The following is a 26,647-nucleotide window of genomic DNA, read 5'->3' as shown; positions in this document are numbered from 1 at the left end:
GATACCAATCCTATTAATATTATAAATGTGAAAGTTTGTATGTCTGGATGTATGTTTGAAGTTCTTTAACGCAAACACTAATGAATGGATTTTGATGAAACGTTGCAATAATATAGCTTACACACCAGAATAACATATAGACTATAATTTATAAAAATATTGTGTGAATTATCTATACATTTAAATAAAATTGGAGTGTCTGTTTGTAATATTGAAATAACCGTTTTTGGCTAAATGTATATAGGGTACAAACACTAAAATAACATTTTTTACAATTTTTGTCTGTCTGTCTGTCTATTTGTTCCGGCTAATCCGGCGACTTTAATTGGCAGGTAGCTGATGTAATAAGGAGTAACTTAGGCTACGTTTATTTTAGAAAAATAAAGCAATGTCCAAGAAACGGTCTAACTCTAAAAATAATTTATATGGCAAAACGATTGGCGGGTCAGCTAGTACCTAATATATCTGACATGCAATTTTTTTATCAGTTCAATCAGTAGTCGTAGGGCAGTAAGGTATATTGTAGTGTGTATTGGCTATTTGTAAAGATGCTTGTGTGTGAGTGGCATCTTTTAAATTTTGTAAGTTATATAGGCTTCGTGTTATTTTACATTGAAATTAATAAAATACCTAATGATGGTATGTGATCCCAGTGTCTTTCTTATAGTATTATTAAAAATAATAACAGTTTTACTACGCAACTAAAAAACTTGAAAACACTTAACTAAATAGATTCAATTATTAGCAAATTTTAACAGAACATGTGGCACGTCAACGTCACACTTTGTTCGAGACTGGTTCGAGTACGCCCATTTGGGCCGTTAATTAGCCGCACTTTGCGACTACGCCTGCGGTATATAGTTGGAGCGCAACGGAGATCAATCCTTAATCTCCTTAGATTAACCCCTTGGCTAAGGTTAAGATGGTCGCAATTAAAACAACTGATATTTGTTTACAAATGTGTTTAATAGATAGAAGAATTCACAGAGTCAGATCACATCGGAAGTAGTTACAGGCAGGATATCACATTTAACATTCAGGATAACACCTACATCTTAACATAACCAGTATCTTATATGTACGTACCTACCTTCTAGTACACCAACGTTCTAAATGCTTGCAAATCATAGCTTTAAAGGACGAGGTAACAAGAAATTCAAAACAAACTTTTCTTAATCATGAAAAATTAAGGTCACAACCGATTTTTTAAATAAATATTTAAGGACCCGGCATTTTTTTTATTAGAATAACTGTTCGCAATTAACCAGTTATATTAAAGATGTTAATTATTCCATTACACTCCAGTGAATGGTTAAACGATTATATTGTCATTTATGGAACCTGGTTTAAATAGTGGTAAATTTGTAATGGAATGGCCGATATTTCGAAGAACTGGTTAGTGCAATACAGGCTAAAAGCCAGTGTACCTAGTTACCACTAACCGGGGTATACAAAAACAAACTGGCTGGTTAATGGCATAACTATATTGTGGCTTAACCTAGTGGTAAATATTTTCAACCTTGTGGTAAAACAGAAACCGAGTGCAAAAGAAGAAGCTCTACATATTTTTAATAATTGTGAAAATAAGTACTTTCTTGTAAAATTGTAATAAAACAGAATCAGTTTACTACTTGAACTTAATTTTGACTTCAAATATCGTCGGAAAACATTCAAAAGATTCGCGTAGAGGTCTATTTTGGTGCTATTTTCCATCGAGAAATTTAATTTTAATCGTGTTTCGGCCTAACAATTTTCGGATAAAAAAAAGTAAAAAAATTTTTTTTAGAGTTGCATTTTACTGACAATGTAAAATGCAAAATGTAATTCAATATTGTATTTTTCATGTTATATTAAAATTCCATTCCAGCTTAATATTTATTATCCCCCATGTTTCTGTACAACCTGTTTAACCGATACTATTAAGTATCGGAAAAAAACTGGAGAATTTCCATACACAACCTTAGTAATTTTGTTTGCAAAGCTAACAGCAAAGCAATCATTAGATTAAATCATAATATTACCACGGACTAGTAAAAAAATAAGGACTCCGTGTGACCTTACATAACAGCGTAGCACCATAACAAGCCGATAAACGTGTAAATACATAGCCCCACGCACACACCTACACTACTACAGGCCGATAGGCGGCCATTATGAGAATTGTCATCGTCTGTGACAGATTAGTTTGCGTCTCAATAAAATATTTTAAAAATGCCGTTGTGCGTTGTGAAAAAGTGTAAAAACGATACTTTATAAGTATTTGCTGCCATTTATGATTATTTAAGGGAGAAAAGCTGTGTAACTAGTATCACCGTAACCGCACACACACTAGCTTAACGGTGCTTCACTTGCTAATATCACGTCGCGGAGTCCTTCTTTTTTTACTCGTCCGTGATTATTACATTATAAACTATAATATTTTTATATATTTAGTTTGGGAAATAGAAAAGCGACCTACTTACACATAAATACGACATAGGTACAGTGTGAAAAGTAAATAAGTATATCCATTTACAAAAAAGTTCTTAATTATAAAAAGTTAATATCACATAACCTTCAAAATATTCGTGCGTTTTTGTGCCAACGTTATTATTTATTTAACATAAATAGGTAGGTACCTACTATAATACCTATGTATTAACCATGTCAAAATATAATTTAGGTTACTATATAGTCATACAATATATTCCTTTAGAATTATCGTATAAAATTAAATTGGGTTTATTCATAGGTACCTTACAAAATATTTCATTAGTTCAAAGAGATTTGTACACAGAGCGGTCATTGCTTCAAATTTTTCATACAAAAATTTCGATCCCTAACGATTACAGTGCTAACAGCTACCTAGATTCCAAAAGTATATCAAGTAACAACGTATTTTAGCTAGGTATCAAAAGACAGAGAGCGCGCTACTTTACGCTCCTGTGAACTGTCAAAATTTTCATCAAACAGCTTTCAGTTGTATGACATTGACACGGTAAACTATTTTTTTAACAATTTGGTAGCAGATTTTGGATTTCGATTTCTTAAGGCCGTTCCCAATATACTATCTACAGATAGAGACAAATTACTACCTTGTACTGTCAGTAATTAGCTGTCAATAATCTGAACCTGTCCCAATATATCCTTAATTAGATAAGTCATTCTTATCGCCTTATACTGGGACGCGTGAATTGCAATTTCCATACAAACTTCTATCGCTGTTAAGCTATACGTCTTCCCATTGACAGACAACGTGTACGGATAAGGTAGGTATATTTACTGTCGATAATTTTATTGGGACAGAAAAGTCAACGATAGTAACGATTTTTTTCTCAAGTAGGCCACTACCGGAGATAGACTGTATATTGAGAACGGCCGTTAGTGTTGTGCGCTGTGTAATGTGTATATGTATGCTTCAATGTGAGCGATACCTAACTAAACTACAATTTATTGAAACATTTGTCAAATTAATCCAGCTAAGTATAAGATTTTAATTTAAGAAATATGTAGGTTTGTTGAGTGTAAATGCAATACAAAATTAGCATTAACTTAAATCAGTACATATTATTTTAATAATTGGTCACTGTATAATGTAAAAGACACCAAGAAATATTTCTAGGATAGGGTAGTACACTGATATGAAATTCCAAAGATAAAATATGATATAATAGTAGATTTTCTACACACATATAAAAGTATACATCTAAGCATTTTCACATTGATCACAATAGGATGGGTTATAGAAGATACAACGTCTTATGAGGAAAATGCTAATGGTTATGTTTTGCGTGGCATTGCAGATATTATAATAGATGTAGGTACAATAATTCAATGATTATTATACTTAAATACTAAAGTAACATGAACATTTTAAAGTGATGAATATTTATTGTCATGCATGCATAGGCTGGCATGGAAATAAATATCATCGACATAGTTTGACTGCACAATTACCTAGTTGTCCTATTTATGTGCAGGCTAGGTTGACAACCTGAATTATTTATTGTAAAATAACGGTTTTTTTATTAAATTGAAGTTTGCATTATTTTCTTTCAGTCGCTATTAGAATATATTTTTACGTTTTATTACAGTATAAAAAACGATCACGGTTAGACTTTTTTTTCAACTCTTGACATTTAAAATTTTTTTCGTAAAGGAACGGTCAATGCCCCAATACATTACCATTAGCCACAAGGAAGACATTCCATGTTCAAAGATATAAACATTTAGATACAACTATTCTTTAAATTAAATACTTATTATTTCAATTCCATTACAATTATTTACCCCTTCATAGTCATAATATAATACTTTGTATGGTTTTTTCCTAAGGATTTGATACACCTTGATATTTTTATATTCATTAATAACAAGACATATCAGATCGTAAAACTTTCGCCATCACAATGTATCGTAAATACATTTTACGATATTCCCAGAAGCTTTTTCGCATGAGCAACATAACGACTGCGCAGTAAAAGTTAAATAAATGGCTTCTCTGGCATTAATACTGACCATTACATTAGTCACCCTAGTAATTAAACGTTATAAACTAAATATCTACGTTACGAGATAGTGAGGAGCACCGTTCCACGTAACTATTTAAATAACTTCTTAGTTTTTGTATCTAGTCTCAAATTGTGTTTTCAATATTGCGGCAGATATATTATTGTTCATATTCTCCCACTAACTTCTGCCCTTGTTAACATGTTTTAGTTTCTAACGTTTAGTAAAAGGGTTGTTCCGTGCGTGCGCGCGGGCAGCGGCAGCCGCGGTCTGCGTGCAGTTGCAGAGCGCGTCGAACATTCGCAGAACGAAGCCTCGCGCTCGACCGAAGCGACGTTTGATATTACCTGAAACAAATTAATTTTTCGTTATACCCGATACTTAGGTACTGTTCACAGGGATAGTTTTTGAACTTGTTGACTGGACTATATCTGATCTTAAAACTTTGCAGTTAAGTACATCTTTATTGACGCGCCGCCAAGCTTATAAAAAGGAGCTTCGAGTGAGTCGAGCGTTCATAATTTAGATAATTCACTTCATTACACATATGAAAAATATCACGTTTTATTGAAAAGCGGTAAATTTTTTTTTGTAAAATATATGATTCATTTAAAAAATCAAATCAATGTTTCACAAACCATTTACTTTTATTTCGAGAGATGAATGTAACTCGAATTACGTAATCTTCTCTCTATCTTTTCTTAAGATATAGAAACATAACTAGCATAAATACATAAAGAAAAATAAATAATTAAAAGGAAAGGATTACTACAAAATATCAGACACATTTTTTTTTATGGAATAGGAGGACAAACGAGCGTACGGGTCACCTGGTGTTAAGTGATCACCGCCGCCCACAATCTCTTGCAACACCAGAGGAATCACAGGAGCGTTGCCGGCCTTTAAGGAAGGTGTATGCGCTTCTTTTGAAGGTACCCATGTCGTATCGTCCCGGAAACACCGCACAAGGAAGCTCATTCCACAGCGTTGTAGTACGCGGAAGAAAGCTCCTTGAAAACCGCACTGTGGAGGACCGCCACACATCCAGATGGTGGGGATGATATCTTAGCTTGTGGCGAGTCGTGCGAAGGTGGAATTCGGCGGCAGGAATCAGGTTAAACAGCTCTTCGTCATAAATGCGGTAGAAGACACACAATGAAGCGACGTCTCGACGCAACGCCAAGTGATCCAGCCGTTCGCAGAGCACTGGGTCCCCGACAATTCGAGCTGCTCTGCGTTGCACGCGGTCAAATGGATCGAGCTGATACTGGGGTGCGCCAGACCAGAGATGACAGCAATACTCCATGTGTGGCCGGACCTGCGCTTTTGTAGAGCGCTAGAATGTGGGCCGGCTTGAAGTAGTGCCGTGCTCTATTGATGACGCCCAGCTTCTTCGAAGCCAATTTGGCTTTGCCCTCCAGATGGCCACGAAATTGGCAATCGCTCGAGATTTCGAGACCTACTCGTATTCCGATACCAGGCGAGGCTTTAAGGGAAGTGTTGTCGAAGAGTGGTGATACGACAAATGGGGTTTTTTTAGTGGTAAACGCGCAAACTTGAGTCTTCTGGGGGTTCAATTGGACAAGGTTCAATTTACCCCATTCCGCGACCTTCTCGAGAGAGGACTCGATAGAAGACACAAGTTTCTCCCGGCACTGGTCGACGATTTCGCGAGAGAGACCTGCATGGCCCGTGTATACGGCATCACCAGTCCTGTCGTCTGCATAGCAATGTATGTAGGAGGTGTCCAACATATCATTGATATGCAGAAGCAAGAAACAGCGTGGGAGATAGCACACAGCCTTGGGGCACTCCAGCATTCACGGGCTTTGTGTTCGAGCAATATCCGTCGACAACGACCTGTATGCTGCGCCCAGTGAGGAAGCTGGAGGCTCCACATGCACAAGCTCTCGGGAAGCCCAAATGATGGAAGTTTTGAGAGAAGCGCCTTGTGCCATACACGATCAAAGGCCTTCGCTATATCCTGGCTAACTGCCAGGCCTTCCCCCTTGCTTTCAATAGCCGCCGCCCATCTATGTGTTAAGTATACCAGAAGATCTCCAGCCGACCGACCATGGCGAAAGCCGTACTGTCGGTCGTTGATCAACTAGTGACCTTTTAGATATACCAAGAGCTGGCGGCTGATTATGCTCTCCATGATTTTGGAGAGCAGGGAGGTAAAATCAATAGGCCTGTAGTTTGCCGGATCTGAACTGTCTCCTTTTTTTTTGGATCGGATGGAAAAGGGCTCACTTCCATGAGTAAGAAAACAGAGCTCGCCTAACAGTTTTCTATCTGAAGTGTACTTCAGGCATAGAGCTCTGACACCGCGGGATGGTCGGTGATGTTTTTCCGTTGTCGTCAAGAGTCGAGTTGGTGGCAAAAAGAGCGCAAAGGAGATCAGCTTTCTCTTTTGCCGTATGGGCCAGGGTGTCATTTCTCATGTGCGACGGCGGCAGGGACGGCTGGTTGAAGTTACCTAGAGCAGCTTTCGACAACGACTAGAACTAGCGTGTTCCGGTCGGGTAACTGGAAAGCTGCTCGCCGATTTTGACGACGTGCTTCGATTTCGCACGGGCGATTTGCCGCTTAAAAAATCTGGAGGCACGGTTATTCCTCTTAAGAACTTTGCAGTTCGGATCCTTTGTGCCCAGCGCCGCAACCCAAGTTCGATACGTCTGTTTTTTGCAGTCAGATGCTGATTTAACTGACGCATCGAACCAGGGCTGTGATCTGCCACCGGTCGGTACTACAGAGCTTGGTATAAAAATATCCATGCCCTGTAGTATCACATCGGCTACTGCAACGACGCAGGCACTAGGATCGTCAGGAGGGAAACAAACCTTGCCCCAAGGGTAGGATGCAAAAAAGGAACGCATCCTATCCCAATCTGCTGACTTGTAGTGCCAAACGCGTCGGGTAATATAATATAATAAGGATATAATAAGGACGGCAAGTGGCTATCCACATCCGGGAGCCGCGTTGGCGACTCAACCAATTGGGACAGACGATACGCCAATGCAAAATTATGCACAGATCGCCCTGCCCTGTGGTGCGTGATGCAAGTCATTTGGCATTGTGCCCGTTGAAATCACCCAAGACTACGATTTCAGCGGAGGGAATCTGTACAAGCACGTCGTCAATTGCCGCTTGAACGCAGCCCATGAGTTGATCGGTTTCTGCGTTACCACTATGGGACCTAAATAATAATAATCTTGAACTTAATATTAATAAAACTAAAATTATACCTTTTGAACCTTATCAAAAATCCCCCTTAAATATATCATATTCTTACAAAAATTCACAACTTGAAAAAGTTGACACAGCCACACTACTGGGAATTGATTTAGACCCACACTTGACATGGAAGCCTACAGAAATTAAAAAGCAAAATGTCTTCTTTTACTTATGCTCTATACCAACTAAAACGCGTAACAGATTTCAAATCTGCCCTTGCTGCTTATTATGCATATGCACATTCTAGATTATCATATGAAATATTAATATGGGGAAACTGTAGTGAAATAAAATATAAATTTATTCAACAGAAAAAATGTATCAGAATTTTAGAAAATATTCAGCAGATAGATTCATGTAGACCATATTTTATTAAACACAAAATTTTAACGCTTACTTCAATTTACATCCTAGAAACATGTAAATTTGTTAAAAAACATTCGGACTTACTCAACACTACCAAATAACAAGCGAAATAATAGAAATTTAAACAAATTAAAAATTCCCCAAACAAGTATGTCATTAGTGTCATCGAGCCCTCACCATATGGCAATAAAAATTTATAATCACATCCCAAAATGTATAAGACTTATTTATTTTATGTATAAAATTGCTGTGCCCTTGCAGGGCGTCACATATTGTCTACCCATTAATGTACCTACCACCCTACTGTAAAATGTGACTTGCAATAAAATATTTTGATTTGATTTGACTTCACCAGTAGACACACGCATAGATGCGGACGCGGTCCTCTAAATCTACGCGGAGCCAGAGAGTGGACAGGTCCCTACCCTCAAAATTGCCGAGACGGTGACAGGAGATATCCTCCCTAACGTACACACATACCCCGGCATGAGACAAAAAATTGTGCTCAATTTTGTTTGTTCAAGGCCGGCTGCGCCGTCTCAAGGTGTTGGTGGACAGCGTTTAAATTGGAGTGAATTCCCCTGATATTGCAAAAGTCCACGTTGAGCGTGGAGCGGGTTGCCGTGGTGTAACTGCCTCGTTTGTCCTCGGTCATGCGCGGTTCTGTGCCCTCCCCAGAATACGAAGGGCAGCCCGACCGAGAGTGCTCGGGGAGGGATTCTCCGGCTCTGGTAGAGCCGGTACCCTCCTGGGGAATTTCTTTTTCAAGACCCGCTCTCATGTTTTGTTTATGGAAGGGATGGCCTCCGGTCCTCGACACTAACCTATGCGAAATATAGCGGCACTAGGCCGCTACTTCACGCCGGTATTCTGTGCGAGTGTGGTAATTAACCCGGACGAGTCTGGCCCGATTATGCTGACGTCATAAAAAGCCCTTAGTCGCCTCTTACGACACCCATGGGCCTGGGACTCCCCTATTCTTTTTACGCCCCGGGGAAAGTACAGGGCAAATATATACCTATACAATACAGGACAATAATATATACCTATCTACTCTTGAGTTTGTAAAGTCTCACTCACTGGTCGTAATACTGTATACCATCGTATAGTTTTATCTATAACTATACACCGAATGTCTTGAATAAATTAAGAAAAGGTTATTTATTTAACCTACGAAGTTTAAAAATTTTTCTGAAAAATTGAAATTTTTCTATTTATTACAATTACCTATATTACAATTAATATCCATTATGATGTAGATAGTATCTAACTATTGACTGACTAATCAGGTGACTAATATTTACTACACAAAAACTAATTAACTGTCGATTTTCAACGGTAATTACTGTAAGTCAAGGTAAATTCTAATGTGTAATAAGTATAAAATGCAATGCTAATTCATAAAATAGGATCTAAATATTATATTATATAAAGTTTTACTTATAAGAGCTTACATTTCACTTTTAAAACCTGGATAAGATGACCAAAATACCACTCAGTGTTTAGAGCTAATCGTCTTAATGGTATATCAAATGAACCATGGATTACAAGAAATGTGTAATTAAAAACCAAAATATGCCAACCATTAAGAAGAAGGTAAATAAATAAACTAACAAAGGCTCCAAAATCATTAAAAATAAACATGATACGAGGGCGGATCTATATGAGGGCTAATTGGGATACAGCCCAGAGCCCCGTTTTTGAGCGGCAAAAAGCCCGTTCGTAATCGAAGCCCGTCGTCAAAATCGGCGAACAGTTTTCCAGTTACCCGACCGTAACACGCATGTTCTGGTCGTTGTCGAAGGCTGCTCTTGGTAACTTCAACCAGCCACCAATGCCGGCACATTGCACATGAGGAATAACACCCTGGCCCATACGGCAAAAGAGAAAGACGATCTCCTATGCGCTCTTTTTGCTTCCAACTCGACTCTTGAAGACTTTGGAAAAACACCGCCGACCATCCCGCGGTGTCAGAGCTCTATGCCTGAAGTACAGTTCAAACAGAAAACTGTTCGGCGAGCTCTGTTTTCGTTGGACGTCAGGAATTCGACCGGGCCGGATAGCATTTCTCCAATCGTGTTTTGAACGTGTGCCCCTGTGTTGACGCCGGTGCTAACGCGTTTATTCCAGCACTTATATACAAAAGGCGTTGTCCCTGACTCATAGAATTCAGCCCTTGCCATCCGATCCAAAAAAAGAAGACAGTTCGGATCCGGCAAACTACAGACCTATAGCTATTACCTCCCTGCTCTCCAAAATCATGTTGAGCATAATTAACCGCAAGCTCTTGGTATACCTAGAGGGTCACCAGTTGATCAACGACCGAGAGTACGGCTTTCGCCATGGTCGGTCGGCAGGCGATCTTCTGGTATACCTAACACATAGATGGGCGGCGGCTATCGAAAGCAATGTTGAAGTCCTGGCAGTTAGCCTGGATATAGCGAAGGCCTTTGATCGTGTATGGCACAAGGGGCTTCTCTCAAAACTTCCATCATTTGGACTTCCCGAGAGCTCCACTTGCATAAGTGGACCTCCAGCTTCCTCACTGAGCGCAGCATACAGGTACATGTTATCGATGGTTATTGCTCGAATCCCAAGCCCGTGAACGCTTGGCTTGGAATCTCGAGCAATTTCTAATTCCGCGGCTATCTGGAGGGCAAAGTCAAATTTGCTTCGAAGAAACTGGGCGTAGTAAATAGAGCACGGCAATACTTCAAGCCGGCACATTCTAGCGTTTTACAAAGCACAGGTCCGGCGACATATGGAGTATTGCTGTCATCTCTGGTCTGGCGCACCCCAGTATCAGCTCGATCCATTTGACCGCGTGCAACGCAGAGCAGCTCGAATTGTCGGGGACCCAGTGCTATGTGAATGGCTGGATCTCTTGGCGTTGCGTAAACACGTCACTTCATTTTGTGTCTTCTTATTTTTTTTCACTCGCATTTATCACGGGGAGTGTTCCGAAGAGCTATTTCATCAATTTCCTGCCGCCGAATTCCACCTACGCGCGATACGCCATAAATTAGGACATCATCCCCACCATCTGCATGTGTGGCGGTCCTCCATAGTGCGGTTTTCAAGGACCTTTCTTCCAAGTACTACAAAGCTGTGGAATGAGCTTACTTGTGCGGTTTTTCCGGGTATGACATGGGTACCTTCAAAAAAAGCGCGTACACCTTCCTCAAAGGCCGGCAACGCTCCTGTGATTCCTCTGATGTTGCAAAGAGAATGTGGGCAGCGGTGATCACTTAACACCCGTACGCTCGTTTGTTCTCCTTTTCCATAAAAAAAGAAAAATATTTTGCACAAAACTTATTGATTTATTTTGCAATAATGCCTGTACCGTTGATATAATTGTGTCTAAGGTACATTAAATAAATACATATATTTTTTTTACTTGGTATTGGAAAAATGAGTCCAATACCGTGTATTTACAAACAGTTTTTGGCTATTAGTTAATTAATAAAGCAGGTCCCTAAGAAGTAGCTCCTGGGCAAACCAGGGCTCAAAAAGTACTGAACCACTTCTAGGCATAAGGCTGAAACGATTGTAAATACCGCAAGTGAATGAGAGACACTAATTAAGTAATTAGTAGAATTATCTGTGGGAGGACTATTCTGAAGACGGGAGAAGAGTATTATAAAATAAAATACTAAAACGAAGACAGAAATCTGATTATGGCTGAATAGCCAATGGCAGATTTCATATCTGTACCATAAAATCTATTTAATAGTTCTTAAAGGGATGGAGATTTCAGTCCTTGGTTTCTTAAGTACCTACTCTACAGTCTAGAGTCTAGACTGTAGAGTAGGTACTAACTAAATAAAGAACCTAACGTACCTTCACGAAATATCTGGCCAAATGCGAACCATTTTTGCTTACAATTGCAAAAATTTTCATGCATCTTACAAAATAATATAACCCCATATGTTTTATAAATGTTAATCAGTTTTATTTTGATTTGCATCATAGCCATTTTGTAAATATTTATTGTGAAAGCGACAATAATTGCAATATAGCCAATGATATAATAGTATTAAAAGAGGAATATAGCTGTAATAGTTATATAGTATGCTATTAATAATTGTTCAATCATTATTTTTTTAATATGATCAATATCATTTTTATCTTTTCTGTTTTTTTTTTTGTTTTTGTGTTGTTGGTGTTTGTGTTTTGTTTTGTTGAGTGAATTCGCAGGACCTAACCTCTTTTTAATTTCTGATATGATTCGATGAAATACCATCATTATTTCTTTAGAAAACGTTGAACAGGCTGGCGTGTTTGTAATTCGTTTTCACACATCTCATCGAAATGTTTTTACGTTTTGGAATTCATTTGTTTTGTAAAATGGGGTTAGAATACCACTGTCTTCAGCTACTTCTCCAGCCTCTTTAATACAATATGCCGTTCGATTATGTCTCATTTTTTTGCAATGTTTTGAGCAGACCATCCATTAGTGCCACGGAACGGGCAAGGATAATATCTTCTTTCTGAATGGTAATATATTCACTCGATTGATTTCGCGGAGAATACTCGTCCAAATAGTTAAATTAAGAGCTAATTTAAAATTGATAATAACAGTTAAGAGATGACCTGCTTCTGTTACATCAGAAATTTGCTTAACTTCTTCTAAGGCTTCCACAATTTCAAAAGGACATGGGCTCTCGCACGGCTTTTTTGATATAAAGAGATAAAACAAAAAACAATAGCCATGCGCAGAAAATCGAATGCGGTTGGACAATTCTTTTTTAATATATGGTTATTGGCGGCCAGTACTACGACCTCTGCTCAGAGGTTTGTCAGCTTACAAAATAAAGCGAGGCGCAGTCGTCCTGTGAGCGAGTTGAACGGCCGGCGCCATCTGCAGCACGGTTAAGGCTGTTTGTTCATCTTAAACTGCTGCATTACATTGCATTTAATTATTCGCGCTCGTTTTGCATCGGGTGCCGTGTAAGGCCTTGGCGGGAATCCCGTCCAAAAAGGACACGTGTAAGGCGCTTTAGTTAGACTTTATTGTGACGCTGCGAGAGTAGTTATATATTTAAATGCGCTTGCTGACTCAGCAAAGCTGAGTGTGAATTTGGCCGCCCTCTGCACTTACCCGTCCGATTGTCTGTTCTCCTCTACCATTTAAACAAAAGAAGTCGGCATCCAAAAGCAGAAAAACAAAAACAGTCCGTCATTTTCCGATTAAAACAAAGAATATCTATATCATTCAGTTTCTAAAATTTCATTACGGTTGGTTTAGTTTTAGAGGGGGAAATAGTGGAAACCGAAATAACTTACAATAATTTTTCCGCTGGCTTTTTAGTCGGAGCTTAGGTATCCTTCTATAAAATGGAGATGGGTAAGTATCGTTTTTTAATATTAATAATTTTATAACATTTCAAATATTTTATGTCCATAAATTTGTCTTATATTTAATTTATGTTTTAATTTGACAAGAAAGTAGTTCAATGTCAAATTAAACTTAAATTATTAAGAATTTTTCGAATGTCCCTGCAAATGTTACACCGCATTTAGTTCTTTCATCATTCTTGTTGCGATGGGGGAGACATATTACGTCGCTAGGGTGGACTGGTATTGATCCAACTCGCTTTTCATAAACCAGACACAAAAAGGTACCTACCTACGTCTTACGTGGCTGATTTCAATATCCGATCTAGAGTTTAAGATTATTTAGAATCGAGATTTTAGGTCAACCGTCAGTCGCTCTTGAATCTGCATTTTAATATGACGTCAATGTTAATTTCCCTACCATATACTTGCTATTTCATTTTTATTTATGCTTTATGCTTATCATATAAATACCAATTTAAAAATTCGAGTGGGTTGGTTAAGGGACGAGACGAGCAGGGCGTTCAGTTGATGGTAATTAATACGGCCTGCCCATTACAAAGTGCCGCTCAGGATTCTTGAAAAACGAAAAAAAATCTGAGCGGCACCACAACTGCGCTCGTCACCTAGAGGCATAAGATGTTAAGTTTCATTTGCCCAGTTATTTCACTAGCTACGGCCCTTCAGACCGAAACACAGTAATGCTAGGTATACATTGCTACTTCAGCCTTCACCGCAGAAATAGGCGCCGTTGCTGTACCCATAATCTAGCTGGCATCCTGTGCAAAGGTGCTTCCCACTGGTAAATTGGAATTGGATTACCTACAGTTGAATATAGAAACCAGAAAAAAGGGGAATAGATTACAGAACTCCGAACCAACAATGTGAGAACACACCCCTCACAGCGTTCCAGTCGTGCAATTTAGATAATAAAAAAAATATGTGTACGACGGACCATATTTCAACGAAATTAGCTTGACCTTAAATTTTGCCGACTTGCACTATGATAACGCGTCGAAAAAGAATCCTGGTGTTTAGTGTAGCACGAGAAGGAAGTTTCTTTTCATCGGAAAGTCCAAAAACCTTCAAATACAAGAGATATTTGTAATTATTAAATATATCAAAGTTTGAATCCATGTGTATCGATAGGGTTGTACCTAATTGTAAACAATGTCAATATTAAGTATGTATATTTGTACATACACGGAATAGGTAAAAAAGGCTGAAAGGGTAATGTGGGCGTAAAAGCCGCGCCGTCACTATTATTAAACAACCATACTTCAAAGATTTAATACGTTCACAGTTTTTTTGACTGGTTGTAATTTATGTTTAGAGTGCGTCGAGTAAGTAGCTACGATGAATAGTGCTATAAATTATAACAGACATATTATTTATATTATAATGCCGTGTTTTGCTATAAATAACAAGTAATAATATATATACATATATATACTAATTTGTTCAGTAATTATATGTATGTACTAATAAGATTCTAATTTTGTCAAATCTGTACATTAAATATATTTGGAAAATGCTACTGTCAAACAAAACAAAAACAATTTCTTATAAGAAATAATAATTACTTAATTATTAATACTTTTATTACAAATTCGCCTCGTGCATATTTTTCGATCAGTTGGACTATTTAGTCAATCGGTGTTAGTCGTAAAAAAATAGTAAATGGGCGCTTATGGTGCAATAAAAAATTAGAACTTAAAGTTACTCATTAAACAATATAGTACCAAAAACTAAATCTAAATCAATATTATTATCATCATCCCCATCGTTCATCACTACCCACCACTGGTATTCTACCTAATGTTGATAATTAATTCTTATTCACAAACTCTATCGAAGAGGAAATCTCGTTCCTTGTCATCTAATTTATATTTATTGTGTTCGTCGACTTTACCTACTCCAGTCATCTGTAGTAAACACTTAACACTGGCATTTTGTAATAAGGTAAGCATTTTACTAGCCGTAAATGGTAGAGATGTATTTTCTGCTCGGCCGCATCACTCGAACTCCGGTCCCGGACTCATAGAAGTCAGCCCTTGTCTATCCGTTCAAAAAATAAAGAGACTGATTCGGATCTGGCTAACAACAGGCCTATTGCTATTACCTCTTGCTCTCCAAAATCAGGGCAGACATTGTTAACCTCCAGTTCTTACTATCCTCCAGTATACAGAGAGGTTACCCCCAGAAGAGTCGAGTAAGTGCGTTTACCACTCATAAAGCCCCATTTGTCGTAACACCGCTCTTTGACCTTAAAGCTTCGCCTAATATCGGAATAATAAATAGAACTCGACAATACTTCAGGCCCACATTCTAGCGCTCTACAAAGCGCAAGTCTAACAATTTGAACGGTGCACGCAGAGCTGCTCGAGATGTCGGGGATCAATATATTTTGTGAATAAAAAACCCATGCGTATGGATTATTATTTACATGATTTGACTATATTCGATTTAAATGTCAAAACCGATTTTTGAAAGTCGAGTTGTTCTTTATGTGTGGCACATCACTTTACTCATGTACCCATCCATGAAGTATAACATTATCGGTACGACAGTTTAACTAAAAAAATATGAAACTTCATAATGTCAAAAGTAGGCGTGTGTATGCCAATTATATATGTGTTGACCAATTATAGGGCTGCGTTAGTGGTTAAAATGTGTGCGAATCCTTGTGTTTATTTTACTAGGGCATGTCTAGGGTGTGTATTATAACATTGAGTGGTGACAGTGGTTCCCATACGAATTACGCGTGATGGCCATTCTAATGTCTTTTACCTGTTCTGTGGGCGTATCGAAACATAAATCCTTAATTTTTTATTCCTTGTGATATTTTACTTTTGTACTAAAGAACAATATTGTAAGAACTTAGTTAATTTACTTAAATAACGTTTATTTAAATATCATTAAATTATGCTTATATAATTAGAAAGAAATTAAGATTTTCTTTTATTTTACAACTTATACATAAGTATTTAAATTTATTTTATTGTTGTGGTTGAGTAGATATATGAGTTACAGTAGGCTTATGGTAGCTGAAGTATGCTACAAATGGTCTAAATTCAAATTCAAAATTCAAATTCAAACCAATTGGGCTGGTCCAATTTCAGGAAAGAGGTCACTCGTCGAAGCCAACTCGGATGGGCAGCCTTCCTGCCACAGTGTCTGAAAACGAAGGTTTTCAGACACTGTGGCAGACCAGTGTGTGATGCCAGTGATGACATACGGAACGCAGACGTGCTCACTAACTATGGGCCTTATGAATAAGCTCATATTTGCTCAGAGGGCAATGGAGAGGGCTAGGCTCGGAATTTCCCTGCGAGATCAATTCCGTAGGATAAGATAAGATCCGTAGAAGAACCAAAGTCACAGACATAGCCCATATGGTTTGGAAACTATAATGGCAGTGGGCAGGGCACATAGCTCGACGGACAGGTGGCCGTTGGGGCAGTAAAGTCCTCGAATGGCGACCACGTACCGGATGACGTAGTGTTGGTAGGCTCCACAAGATGGACCGACGATCTGGGCAAGATCGCCGGAATAGGTTGGATGAGAGAGAGGGATAGGATGGCAGCGCAGGACCGATTGTCATGGCGATCTTTGGAGAAGGCCTTTTTGTTTAGCAGTGGACGTCTTCCGGCTGAAATGTTGATGATGAATAATTAAAGTAATGAAATGAAGGGCATGAAATCCGCCGTCCCCAAACGTCATTATTACCTCGTCTTGCAGAATTAATCAACTGACCTGAATGAGATTTTTCAAAACTCATCAATTCATGAGCGCTCATATACAAAACGACATCGTTCTAAGAACGACAGCCTTGAAGCGGTAACACATTTTAAGCGTACTTAAATCATTATATTTCTATTTAAAAAGCAATTTCAATGTATTGAAACTACCGCAGACAGTTTTTAAAAACTGTTTTATATTTTGTATTTGCTTTGTTTTAGTTTTGTCAATATAAAGCGGGTCTATTTGTAGAAGCATACTGCATACAGAAGCATATATAATGATACACGACTTTCAAATTAGGGCTTGCAAAAGAGGGCATAACAAGTAATAAATAAAATGAATAAATAAAACTACTCAGCCTTTGGAAATTGTATACCTAGCCGATATTTAGATGATTATTCAGATGTAATAAGTAGAGTAGGTACGACAAACAAAGAGACTTTTTCTTTGTTATAAAACATAGAATATCGTTAATTTCAAGCATATTAAACCAACCAACGCCATTCCTAAGATATGGCGCTTTTAGTTAAAGGATTGTAGACAAATGGAGAAGTTTCCTTTGACGCTTTGACATGATTTTGTCATTTTTTATTAATTTTCCCAATATTTTTCATCTAACGATTCAATAGCGTTTCAGCACAGTATACTGTAATTATTGTTAAACAGTTACTACGTCGATAAATTAGAGTTATTATTATCAAAACAAGATTCCTTATCTCGCTCGATGGCAAAAAATTCCTTACTTCTCACAACAATAGCGGCGAGTTCACCTTACATCTAACCTTCAAATGTTTTTGTTGCACGCCTGTACCTACTTGTGTACTGTCTACTTATAATTTTAGTGTTATGTTTAACCTATAGATAAGTATATTGGTTATGTAATAGAATTAAGTAACGTTGTTTCTAGAATAGAAGGAAAAAAGGACATGCGAATGAGTCATATCTATTTTAAGTACCTAGGTATAAACTCTACCATACCTAGAGACCTAACAAATACCGAGAAAATCACAATTTCCGTATTATTTCAGTATTAAAATACATGTGGCGTAAAATGCCCGAGTGACGTCACAACATCGCGCGGAGAAGGATCCCGTAGAGGGGAACTGGAGTAGAGGCTTGAGAGAGGGCTCTCAGCATAATGAGTAGTGTACGTCACAGCGGTCAGCTGTACACGTCCAACGCAAAATATTTTTACCAATTTATTTTGTTTCAATAGAGTAAACATTAAGATAAAAATTAATATTTAATGATTTTCTTCAGTACGTTTTGCAAACAACCTGACGATCACGTCAATGAGTTAAAAAACCTTCTATATGCACTTATTGTACCCACCTTAAGTAAGTTATCACCGCCGCAGGACAATTTCAGACGTACGAGTAGATACTGTGACGTCCGTACTTGGATTCAGAGGAAAAGCCGTTCACGTGTTACTACAGCGTGACACTGTCAAGGAGTGACACTTGACTATCTAAACTTTCAATCATTTTTAGATTTGGTAATCACTTGTAACTTGAAAGTCAGGAACTACAGCTTATTCGCTTTCCTACCTCTGACTGGTACCCTACTTGTACTCTACTAAGTACTGGTGGAAAATCAACAAGATTTTTCTCTTTTTTAATCAAGATTTATGAAGAATTCTCAATTTATGAATATAATAGTCTAAGAAGCATTGACCGTGCAGATTTGTGAAAATTTTTAACATCAAAGCCTCCGAAATAAACCCATAGAGACATTGATGGGCTTTGAAAAATTGTAGGTGAAGCTAAATAAGTAGTACCGGAAATAGGAGGAAGAATACCTACAAAAATAAGAAAAGCTCAAAAGAGAGACCCTGGACTTTAAAAAAAACCAAGTCTCGCAACTCAGTTCTTCATCCATGTCATACCAAGTCTATTTCATTTAGTCGCTACTTGAGGGTCCTTCTTTTTTCTTTTTTTTTATGAAAATAAGAGACGAGACGAGCAGAACGTTCAGCTGATGGTAAATGACAGGCCCTGCCCAATGCAGTGCCGTTCAGGATTCTTGAAAAACTTAAAGATTCTGAACGGCACTACAATTGCGCTCGTCACCTTGACACATAAGTATATATTAATTGAAAAGACCGCAAAAAAAGAATGCTGGGAGAATTTCTTGCGCCGCTTCTTCTCTCTCAGAGCGCCATTTGTTTCCGAAGCGGTAGTAGTATATTAGAAATAACATCAAAAAGAATTCTAAAGGAATCAATATGAGAAAAAATAAAAATAAATGCCTTTTATGCCTTTAAGATGTTAAGTCTCATTTGCCCAGTTATTTAGGTACGCCGCCCTTCAGGCCGAAACACAGTAATGTCTACACATTAATGCTTCACGGCAGAAATAAGCGCCGTTCTGTCCTAAGTTATTAAATAATTAGCTAAACTAACATCTTATAACGACCATGTCAATATTGAAAATATTGTATGTTTTAAATAAATAGATTGACTTCTCAGCTCAGCGATTAAACCACATTCGACCAGCATCCGACCATTCGTGCTTGCCCAACTGATTTAGGTACATGTTTGGTTCTCGGTATGACGCGATTTCGGTAATTGGTTAGCGCGCCTGCTGTATTGTCAATATTTGTCAGATACATGGATGATGTTATGCGTGAGTGAGTGAGTACAGTGTATTAAAATACAACACACAATTACAATATTAAAGGGTTAGAATGCTTCCATGTCTATCTTATATGTGTTCACTACTTCTGTAATACTGGTACCGTAATACTTGCACAATTAAATGAATTAATTAAATCTTTTAACCTTTTGCCTTAAAGTTAAACATGTTGTCACAAAAGATCCATTCGATCAATTCAATAGAAAATATAACATGCCTGAATCGTACAATATAGCAAAGTAAATCAGTAGCAAGGGTCAAATGCTCTAAACATTAAACATATTATAAATTTTAATTCTTAAGATAGTTTATTTAAGTAGTTATGCTTTTGTTAAATATGTTAGCATTCTTATCCTTTGGAAAGAGCGGTCTTCCCTAACACAGCTTCTGCGAACTTAAAAGGGAAGTTACTAAAATGGTCAATAAATATATTTTTGAATTTTTTTAATATTTAGATATTGTGATAAATTGCGAAATAGCAAAACTAATTAAATATTATACTGAAGAAATTCTGGAGATCTATAGCTAGCTGCCCTGATTTGTGTGTTTGATAATATCGTAGTTAATAAATATCACAATATAATATGTTATGATATTATCTGTAAAAGTTATTTTTATTTTTAAACTTATTATTAATTAATTTCGTATAGTGTCCGGTAGGTAAACACGATATTTACCGGACCGATATAAATCGATATTTTTTCCGAAAAAGTGATAGTTGAAGTAATAATAAATGGTAGTGTTAGAAATGACATTAAAAATAATTATAAAGGAATCAATTTTAAGGAAATAAATGCCTTTTATGCCTTCTTATAATATTATGTTCATGGCTATATAGATTCAGAGCTGTAGCATCAAAGCACTGTTTTTTGTTTTGAAGGTAATGCACAATATAATGTATAATAAATAGTGCTAAGATATCGAAAGTTTAAAAATAAACAACAATTATATAATTGTAAACCGTATTCCGTTAAAATTTTACCTTAGAAATCTAAATGAGAAGATAATAGGATTGTAATACTAATCCATTGCGGTGACAATTACCAACTGTAATCTGTATACGTACGTAGTAATACGTACGATTGCAACGCTCCGGATAATGAGGTTACTTTTGCAGCGATGGTGTGCAAAATGACGGGAATAAGAAATAATTAAGAATCTCATAGTGAAAAATGATAGCTTTATATATTTTATTTAAAGAAACAGCAGTTTAGTAATAGAATATTCGCTATATACTTACAGAATTATATTATACTTACTTGATTCAGATTCCTGAGATCCCTGAAACAGAAAAAAAAACAATTTCGTTAGGTTCTTAATATTATAATATCTTATAAGTAATTGAGATATTTTATTTATAGGGATATTTATTTAGAGGGTTCATAGTATAATTTATATTGCTTATAATATATTTTATTTATTACCTAGTTACTATAAAATAATTTTGAAGTGAAAACTTTTTTGGCACGTTGTGCACTTTTGAGATGGGGGAAAATACGTGACCAATCATTAAATTGGAAATGACATGAATTTGAAAATGGAATCAAAATTTTATTTTATTATTTTAGTTAAAGGACAGGTAATGGATGAATATTTTAAATTTGTAATATTTAGGTATTGATTATATAATAAAAGGTAGGTAGCTATACCTACCTATTACCTAATTTTAAGTTGATCAATTACTACACTTCTACTTCACTTAAAGCCTCCCCTAGTATCGAAAGACTGGGTCTCGAAATTTCGAGCGATTGCCAATTCCGTGGCCATCTGGAGGGCAAAGCCAAATTGGCTTCGAAGAAGCTGGGCGTCATCAATAGAGCACGGCAATACTTCAAGCCGGCCCACATTCTAACGCTCTACAAAGCGCAGGTCCGGCCACACATGGAGTATTGCTGTCATCTCTGGTCTGGCGCACCCCAGTATCAGCTCGATGCATTTGACCGCGTGCAACGCAGAGCAGCTCGAACTGTCGGGGATCCAGTGCTCTGTGAACGGCTGGATCACTTGGCGTTGCGTAGAGATGTCACTTCATTGTGCGTCTTCTAACGCATTTATCACGGGGAGTGTTCCGAAGAGCTGTTTAACCTGATTCCAGCCGCCGAATTCCATCTTCGCACGACACGCAAAAAGTTAGGATATCATCCCCACCATCTGGATGTGTGGCGGTCCTCCACAGTGCGGTTTTCAAGGAGTTTTCTTCCAAGTACTACAAAGCTGTGGAATGAGCTTCCTTGTGCGGTGTTTCCGGGACGATACGACATGGATACCTTCAAAAAAGCGCGTATACCTTCCTTAAAGGCCGGCAACGCTCTTGTGATTCCTCTGGTGTTGCAAGAGATTGTGGGCGGCGGTGATCACTTAACACGAGGTGACCCGTACGCTCGTTTGTCCTCCTATTCCATAAAAAAAATACACCCATACGAGCATCGCATAAGCTATAAGCTTTATTACTACATTAGCTGGTCGTGCATTATGACACTAAATATGACAAATTTAAATCTAATCGAGAGCAAGTGTATCTAGCAGTCAGCTTCATTTCTTACACGGCTGAACTACCGAAACGACCTTGGTAGCATTTTGTTGTATCATTACATTATTGTAATATTTTAAATTTGGATAATTTTCCAAAATCGTTTCCATTAACCTGTTCCCCTAACCCTGTTTACCCTTTCAGACTATAGTCTTACTAAGGTAAATGGTGAACATTTTCTGAATATTAATTGTAGAGGAGCGTTATCTCTTTTTCCACGCAAACATAGTCGCGGATAAAAGATAGTATTCTAATATAACTAATGATGTATGATTAATTTCTAGTAACTGTCAATAAGACCTGTAGATAGAATCGTCGGGATTCAAAGAAAAAAATATTTATTCACATTAAGTCATAAAATGACAGTTGAATCTGAAACATAATTGATTTATCTTTCACCGATACTTCAGAAAATGTTCGCTTTGAAAAGACGAAGCAAGAAACTCATTGCCGTCGCTTCTATGCAGCTTTTCGCCGATATCCAATTACAATCGAAATACCAAATTAATGATGATCCCGGTTTTTCTTATATTCTAATTATCATGAGATATCTTTTCTATCCATCTAAGGCATAGGTTCTCAACGTGAGCGATAACGCCCCCTTGTGGAAAGTGGGCGGTGAGCAAAATAAGGTTGAGAAACTATGATCTAAGGAATGACGTACTGCACTGTACTGATAAGCCACACACCAAAGACTAGATTGGCCATTGACATGAAAGGGCAAGCAGCCGAATATGTCGGTATCGTTATATGTTATATCGCTATAGTTATAATGAATGTCGTCGTTATAGAATAATAAGACCGACAAGCGTGTAATGTAACGTGTGTGGAAATAAGGATTGAAATATTATAAAAAAGTAGTTAAAAATACAAGAAAACACGCTATAGAAAACCGAACTAACAACCAGAAAATTTGTTTTGAAATATAAAATTAACAAGTAGGCGTTACTTTGCGGAAATCCATAATTATCCAAATGATTTGAGTTTTCTTTAGTGTTAATTCCGCCAATATTTGTCTTTAAACAATTCGACACGTGTTTTGCCTCAATGAGTCTCGTGCCAGATTTTGGCGAGACAACACGTCCTGAGGATGCCTCGTGTAGAGACGAAACACGTGTCGAATTGTTTAAAGACAAATATTGGCGGAATTAACACTAAAGAAAACTCAAATCATTTGGATAACATCAATTCCTTCCTTATAATAGATGAAAATTATATAAATTAACAAAAATATTATTTTGCAATTTGAAATTGCAAAATATATCTACGAATTTGGTCCTCGATATATCTACGAATTTTGAACGCGCCCAAATGAGTCGGTTATAAACAAACCTACATACTGGCGAAGCTAATAAAAAGCGTGTAAAAATGCAGTGTCGGGAGCGATTGATAGTGGAGAGGACATCTGGATTAATATGAATAATCTTGAATTATAGAATTTTTAGCGACTGTAAATAGGTGAAAATAATTGATTTTTTGTTGTATAATTGTTATTACGTACTCACGTCTTTAGAATATTATGTTATATACATAACAAAGCCAATATTAGTTTTAACTGAAACGATAATAACCTCTCATAAAATGTGAAGATGTAGATACTTGATTAAAATCAGCAATATTTATGGCAATGTTTATATTGTGATAATATTTAAGCTTTGTATTTATTTAACAAGATTTACGAATGAAGCGTCATATTATGGCGGTAATATGTTTGCACTGTTTGTATATGTTGATATTACGTATATAAAATAAACAGTACTGCCAAACATATAATAATTAGTAGTTCTAAAACCAACCAAGTTTCTACAGATATCAAATATATAATTTAAGCTTCCCACTACGAATTCTGATACTATCATATAAAAAATTGTATATAAAAATAACTGAATGGTACTACATAATAAAACATTGCGTACATATGCAGTTAAAAATAATAAGTAATATACATACAACCTATAGCAAAACAACCTATTATAAATAAAGTTCTACAATATTTTTTAAAGATATTTAATTTAAGATTATTCGCTGGACAATATGAAGTTAGCCAACACAAATCGTCATGAAGTAGTTTTCAGTCCTGTAAAGTTTTAGGCAAAAAAAAATTCATATCGTCTGCGAAAAAGAGAACTTTGGAATTATAGAAGCAGAATATGATATCATTAGCAATACAACCAAGATACCAACCCTGAGGAACACCTGACGAAACAGGGAGAAATGGTGAACAGTATCCTATTATATTATCAACCGCCTGATCCATCAAAATAAATTACCGTGTACACCAATTTAGTCTAGTTTGTGTATAATAATACTATGTGAAATTTTATCGAAGGCTTTTGTTGAATTCTGCAGTCCACTATTGATAACGATATAGAGATGGTCAAGAAACTTGCAAAGATTATTTTCTATAGACTTTGAACCTACAAGACCATACCGACCAGGAATTATAATTGATCGTAAATAAGAGAGTGTATCATAAATAATTTTTGGAATTGAGCTTAATTTTGAAATGTGTCGGTAATTTTAAATAAATAAATCGTGTTTATTACCATCGTTTTTCTTTGTCTTTTATTTTATTCCTTATTACTTTTATATAATACGGATGATACTTATTTCTGCACATGCTGTGACATTCTTAAATTGTTGTGCATTAATAGTAAGATTATATAAAATAAATAAATAAATAATATATTAAATAAATAAATAATTACCACTTTAAAATATGGGAGCTTCATGGATGTCCCTAACTGAATTGCCAATGGTTCGGCTAATTCATGGTAACATGGTATAGTAGATATTATGGTATTGGCAGTAAGGGTAATGAATTAAAAACATATGTCAAATTTGTATATTGTGTTCTAATTACTAAATATAATATAAAAAACATGTATTGAAGTTATACTTCTTTTGGCGTGTAAGACAGGGCCAGATTTAGCGAAGGGCAACTGTGGCTACAGGCCCGGGGCCTACACAAAATAGGGGCAAGAACAATAGACACATCATAAAAAATTTCAAATTCCGAATAGTAAACAACTTTTCCCTTGATATTTTTCGCGTTTTACCTTTACCTACAGCAGGTACTTTGTACAAACATGATCATATAAAAAATCATCAAATGCTAACTTTAATCAGATAATCAGTAAAATCTCAAAATAAGCAATTGCAATTTAATTCCACATCTTGAGGGAATATCCCTATATCTCAATGGCTGAGAGGGGTGGTACTCGCTCTCAGCCACGGAGGTTGGGTATTTTATGTTTTGTAAATTCTATTTTTTTTTTAAATAACATGAACATCAATTTCTATTACTTTTCATACTATACATCAATACATTCAGTAGTGGTAAATAGGTTTTGCAGCAGGATCGAACCCGCACTTGTCCTCGTGGGGCCTTTGTTAATGCCTAGTTTTAACTTTATCTAATTGATAATATACAGTAATTTCTACAATCATTGTGTTATATTGAAATTATCATGTTGTTTTCTTGCAGAATAAACCTATGGAACTAACTTACTTTATCGCTAGTCGTGATTGTGATGTAGAATGAATATCTATAAAGGCCTCAAATATTTTAAAAGACAGTAAAAATAAGAAGATAAAAAATAACAATAAAAAAAGGAAACAAAATATAACGGTAATATTATCTAAGTAGATACAGATGCAGCGCGGCGCCGTATAAAATGCATGCATATCAATATGAGGTATTGATTTGCTGTCAAGTCTCTAGTGGATTCATTATGTTATGTGCGATATACAGATATGATAAGCGTGCATAATTCTTTCAGTCGCTACGGCTCGCTGAATGGCAGTTCTAAAAGCCGAATTTGCATTCCATTGCAACTCTCCGGACACTTACCAAGCCACGAACATCCATATAGTTCCTTAGCGGGATAAATATACATTGATACTTACGAATTTATTTCTTTCTTTCTGTTTATGTTTTAGCTCCGCCTCTTTCTTAGCCTCAAGAATGAGTTGGTCAACAAATTCAGTCGCTTGGCGGAATTTTACTGGATCACTTCTAAATTGCGCGATTTCCTCAGCCAAAGCTGTTCGATCTGAGTCCTCTTTCATGTTTCAGGATTCAATTTCACAATTATCACATTCATAAACACAAGTACAAATTGCCTATGGCATTTCTAATTGAAAAAATACAGTTTCCTTTACGAGTTTACGTTTTTTCAATCACTTTTTATCGTCAGAAGGGTGGTTAGTCATCATTTCAGTTGATAAGGAGGTTTGTGTATTCCGATACGTGTGTATTGCGCAGTATAATGGAAGGTACTGTCGGTTCGCAAGCGGGCGTCATTTCGCT

At 36.7% G+C, this 26,647-nt stretch overlaps 1 protein-coding gene across 1 annotated transcript; it reads right to left on the bottom strand.

The window, feature by feature from the left end:
• Nucleotides 1-947: 947 nt before the first annotated feature.
• LOC126967031 (uncharacterized) lies at nucleotides 948-26,647 on the bottom strand. The gene is made up of 3 exons (XM_050811344.1): nucleotides 26,245-26,647; nucleotides 21,065-21,086; nucleotides 948-4,835 (listed from the first exon to the last, which is right to left on the bottom strand). The coding sequence occupies exons 1-3, from the start codon at nucleotides 26,404-26,406 to the stop codon at nucleotides 4,702-4,704; spliced, it is 318 nt and encodes a 105-aa protein (XP_050667301.1). The 5' UTR covers nucleotides 26,407-26,647; the 3' UTR covers nucleotides 948-4,701.

The sequence above is a fragment of the Leptidea sinapis genome, chromosome 12, assembly GCF_905404315.1.
Source record: "Leptidea sinapis chromosome 12, ilLepSina1.1, whole genome shotgun sequence".
NCBI lineage: Eukaryota > Metazoa > Arthropoda > Insecta > Lepidoptera > Pieridae > Leptidea > Leptidea sinapis.
This window is presented reverse-complemented; position numbering and strand designations above follow the sequence as displayed.

Bases quoted from the DNA above. Each gene is read 5' to 3' on its own strand.
- LOC126967031 (XM_050811344.1), bottom strand. From the start codon at position 26,406: ATGAAAGAGGACTCAGATCGAACAGCTTTGGCTGAGGAAATCGCGCAA. The intron at 21,087-26,244 runs GTAAGTATCAAT...TTTCTGTTTCAG, and splicing joins AGAAAGAAAGAAATAAATTC to GGATCTCAGGAATCTGAATC. The intron at 4,836-21,064 runs GTAAGTATAATA...AATTTGTTTCAG, and splicing joins ATCTCAGGAATCTGAATCAA to GTAATATCAAACGTCGCTTC.